This window comes from Nicotiana tomentosiformis, chromosome 12 (assembly GCF_000390325.3).
Source record: "Nicotiana tomentosiformis chromosome 12, ASM39032v3, whole genome shotgun sequence".
Taxonomy (NCBI): Eukaryota; Viridiplantae; Streptophyta; class Magnoliopsida; order Solanales; family Solanaceae; genus Nicotiana; species Nicotiana tomentosiformis.
In genome coordinates this window covers 35644279-35649247 of record NC_090823.1, presented here as the reverse complement: position 1 = coordinate 35649247, position 4969 = coordinate 35644279, and the positions used below count along the sequence as shown (strand labels likewise).

Sequence of the window (4969 nt, the reverse complement as noted above, 5' to 3'; positions counted from 1 at the left end):
CAGATTTCTCAGATCAACGTCATTTCATTCTGCGTACTCTAGGTTTAGAGGAGTCAGGCAGGGTCAACTTTACTACTTTTCAGTTTATGAGGTTGGCATACAAGTGGTGGCACACTTACGAGGCAAGTAGGCCAGCTGGCGCACCACCACTTACCTGGTCTTAGTTCTCAGATATTTGATTGTGGGAGTTTATACCACAAACCTGCAAGTTTAAGCTGCGTAGTGAGTTTGAGTATTTATGCCAAGAGGGTATGACTGTGATCCAGTATGCTATGAGGTTTACATATTTATCCCGCCATGCATCTCCTTTTGGGATGGCACAAGAGATTTAGGATGGCATGGGAGATAGTGACTGCATTTCATCAGGTTGTGGGAATTGCTAGGAGGTTAGAGCATATCTGTGGGCTAGATAGGGAGGATATGGAGGCTAAGAAGCCTCAAGGTTTTGGAGGATTTAGTGGCTCCTACTCTGGGGGAAAGGTCTGTCTTGGTAAAGGATTTTTCAGTCGACCAGTTAAGTCTGCAATTCAGGTTTCACATAGTACTCCCGCTAGCCATGGATTTAGAGCACTCGTACTGGACAACCATCCTTAAGTTCACCTTCTACACGAGATTCTTATAATGGATATTCCAGTCATCCGGGGTAGACTTAGTTCCAGCAGCCACGCCAGTAGAGAGGTTGTTTTGAGTGTGGTGATACTAGACACATTGTGAGAGGTTGTCCCAAACTTTGGTTGAGTGTACTTCAACAGGGTGCTTAGACTATGGTTCCCGCTCCAGATGCTACACTACTTGCACAACCAGCTAAAGGTGGGAAATAAGCGGGTAGAGGTAGTCCTAGAGTGAGAGGACATGATTGTTGTTGTGCTTTCCCTGGTGGGACTGAGGCGATCGCATTAGATGCAGTCATTATAGTCCAGTCTGCTATAGAGATGCTTCAGTATTACTTGATTCAGGTTCACTTATTTGTTTATGTCATCCTACATTGGTTCATGTTTGGATATGTCTCGTGATTCTTTGGATACACTTATTTATGTGTCTATACTCATTGGGGATTTTATTATGGTGGATCATGCCCACCGTTCTTGTGTGGTTTCTATTAGTGGCTATGAGACTAGGGTTAATATTCTATTGCTTAATATGGTAGATTTTGATGCGATTTTGGGTATGGATTGATTATCTCCGTACCATGTTCTTGATTGTCATGCTAAGGCTGTGACATTGGCTATGTCGGGGTTGCCAAGGTTTGAATGGAGAGGTTCTTTGGGTCATTTTCCTAGTAGAGTGGTGTACTTTCTGAAAGCTCAAAATATGATTGAGAAGGAGTATTTGTCATACTTAGATTTTGTTAGAAATGTCAGTGCTGATGCTCCAATGGTTGATTCAGTCCCCGTAGTGAGAAAGTTTCCAGATGTGTTCCCTATAGACATATCGGGAATGCCACCCGATAGGAATATTGATTTTGTTATTGACTTGGCACATGTCACCCAGCCCATATCTTTTACATTGTATCGTATGGCTATAGGAAAGTTGAATGAATTGAAGGAACAATTGCAGGAATTATTAGATAAAGGTTTCATCATGCCAAATATGTCGCCCTGGGGTGCACCAGTTCTATTTGTAAAAAAGAAGGATAGTTCCATGAGGACGTGCATTGACTATAGGTAATTAAATAAGGTTACCATCAAGAATAAGTATCCACTACCTCACATTAATGATTTATTTGATCAGCTTCTGGGTGCTAGGGTGTTCTCCAAGATTGTCTTGAGATTGATGTACCATCAATTGAATATTAGGCTTCGAATATTCCTAAGATGGCTTTCCGTAATCATTTTGGGAATTATGAGTGTTTAGTGATGTCTTTTGGCTTGACTAATGCACCAACAACATTCATGTATTTGATGAATAATGTATTTTAGCCTTATTTGGTCTCTTTTGTCATTGTGTTCATTGATGATATCCTAGTGTATTCTTGTAGATGGGAGGAGCACAAGTAGGCATTTAAGGATAGTGCTCCAGGTTCCGAGGGAGAAAATGTTATATGCCTAGTTTTTCAAGTGTGAGTTTTGGTTGGACTTGGTGGAACTCTTGGGTCATGTGCTATCTAGTGATTGGATCAAGGTGGATCTGAAGAAGATTGAGACAGTTCAGAGTTGGACCAGACCTTCTACCGCTATAGATATTCAAAGTTTCCTAGTTTTGGTTGGGTATCATCGCTGCTTTATGGAGGGGGTTTCATCCATTGCAGATTCACTGACCAAGTTGAATCAGAAGGATGCTCCACTTAGGTGGTCTGAGGAATGTGAGGAGAGCTTTAAGAAGTTCAAGACTGACTTTTCTACAACTCCAGCATTGATGATGCCTTCAGGATCAGGGTCATATACTTTTTTATTATGATGTTTTGTGTATTGGCCTCGGGTGTATATTGATGCAGGATGGTAGGGTGATTTCCTACGCTTCATGTAACTTGAAGCCCCATGAGAAGAACTATTTGGTGCATGATTTGGAGTTAACAACTATTGTGCACGTGCTTAAAATTTGGAGGCATTACTTATATGTCTTGACTTGTGAGGTGTATACGGATCATTAGAGTCTCCAACATCTGTTTAAAGTGAACGATTTGAATTTGAGGCAGTGAAGGTGGTTGGAGTTGTTGAAGGATTATGATATCAGTATTCTCTATCATCTATGGAAGGCCAATGTAGTGGCAGACGCCTTGAGTAGGAATGTAGAGAGGATGGGGAGTGTAACATTCTTTCTAAATGTAGAGAGGACTTTAGCTATGGATGTTTCGGCATTAGCCAACATATTGGTGAGATTGGATATTTTAGAGTTGAGCTGAGTCTTTGCTTATGTTGTATCTCAGTTTTCCTTATTTGAGCGCATTAAGGCTTGCCAGTATGATGATCCCCACTTTCTTGTCCTAAAGGACACAAGGCTACACATTGATTCTAAGGAAGTGACTATTGGTGATTATGGTGTGTTGCGGCTTCAGGATCGAGTGTGTGTTCCTAATATCGATAGCTTGAGAGAGTTAATTCTTGAGGAGGCTCAGAATTCATGGTATTCTATTCATCCAAGTGCCACAAAGATGTATTGTCACTTGAAGAAGCATTATTGGTGGAGGAAGATGAAGGACATTGTTGGGCATATTTATAGGTGTTTGAATTGCCAACTAGTCAAGTATGAACATCAGAAACCGGGTGGTTTGCTTCTGAAGATTCATATACCGGAGTAGAAGTGGGAGCCCATTACTGTGGACTTTGTGATATGGTTTCCATGGACCTTGAGGAAGTTTGACGCCATTTGGGTCATTGTGGATCGATTGACCAAGTCGGTGCACTTAATTCCAGACAAGACTTTCTACACTTCGGAGCAATTAGCTAGGATCTACATTAAGAAGATTGTTCGCTTGAATGGTGTACCTTTTTCTATCATCTCAGTTCGCGACACTCAATTTACTTCACACATTTGGAGGATGGTTTAGCATGAGTTGGGCATGTAGGTTGAGTTGAGTACGGCATTTCACCCTCAGACGAACGGACATCCCGAGCAGACCATTCACATCTTGGAGGCTATGTTGAGGGCATGCACTATTGATTTCGAAGGCATGTGGGACTAGTTTTTACCTCTACCAGAGTTTGCCTACAAATAATAACTATCTGTCTAGTATCCATATGGCTCTATATAAGGCCTTATATGGGAGGCAGTCTCATTCTCCTGGTTGGTTGGTTCGAGCCCAACCAGGCTAGGTTATTAGGCACAGACTTGGTCCATGATGCTTTAGATAAGATGAAGTTGATTCAGTATAGGCTTTACACAGCTCAGCCTAGGCAGAAAAGTTATGTGGACCGGAAGGTTCCTAAAGTGGCTTTCATGGAAGGTGTCACGACCCAAAATCCACTACAGGTCGTAATGGCGCCCAACGTCGCCGTTAGGCAAGCTAACGATGAACTACCAAATTAATTGTTCATTTTATTATTTTCTAAATCATGAATCTTATTAGATAGAGAGATCGATGCATCAAAAATTGTAGATAAGTATGGTTTAAGTAAAATATAAAGTAAAAGTGACTCAATGGTAAGAAAAATCATAAACAAATTCTAGAACACCCCAAAACCTGGTGTCACAAGTGCATGAGCATCTACTAGGAAGTAAGATAACAATACAACATCTGTCTGGAATACAAGATAGATAGGATAATGTAAATAATTATGATGGAGACTTCATATGCTGCGGATCGTAACATGGGATGAAGCTCACCGTAAAGTCCCCGCAATAGATGCGCCTTCGCGCCCACAAGACCACCAGAAATATATATTTGCACAATAAGTGCAAAAGTGTAGCATGAGTACGTAAATCAACGCGTACCCAGTAAGTATCTAGCCTAATCCCGGAGAAGTAGTGACGAAGGGTCAACATCGACACTTACTTGTGGTCCAATAAATCAAGTACAGTAGAAAGTAAATAAGTATGAAGCATGGTAATTAAACAGTGAAAGAAAATATCAGTACATGATATGATCCTCATCTGAACAGTAAACATAAGTCCTCAAATATCACTTACCTCCTCAAATAGAGTATATAATGCGGTCCCTACCAGATAGGTCATCACAACTCAAGTGAGGAAAACTCACGGATACGCTGGTTTCTTGTCAAATATTACGCACGATTCTGCCAAGGCGAACGACCCGATCCCATAAGAGTATTTCATAAAGTTGCCAAGGCGAACTGCCTGATCCCATAAGAGTATTTCATAAAGTTGCCGAGGCGAACAACCCGATCCCATAAGAGTGTGTTACATGATACTGCCGAGGCGAACAACCCGATACCATAAGAGTGTGTTACATAATACTGTCGAGGCGAACGACCCGATCCCATAAGAGTGTGTTACATGATACTGCCGAGGTGAAAGTCCCGATCCCATAAGAGTATTTCATGAAGTTGCAGAGGCAAACAACCCAATCTCA

At 41.4% G+C, this 4969-nt stretch overlaps 1 protein-coding gene across 1 annotated transcript; it reads left to right on the top strand.

The window, feature by feature from the left end:
* The first annotated feature begins 333 nt into the window (after positions 1 to 333).
* Positions 334 to 3238, top strand: LOC138902472 (uncharacterized). The gene is made up of 5 exons (XM_070190340.1): positions 334 to 531; positions 1213 to 1664; positions 2109 to 2375; positions 2641 to 2812; positions 2867 to 3238. Exons 1-5 carry the CDS (start codon positions 334 to 336, stop codon positions 3236 to 3238), a joined length of 1461 nt encoding a protein of 486 aa, XP_070046441.1.
* Positions 3239 to 4969: the final 1731 nt, after the last annotated feature.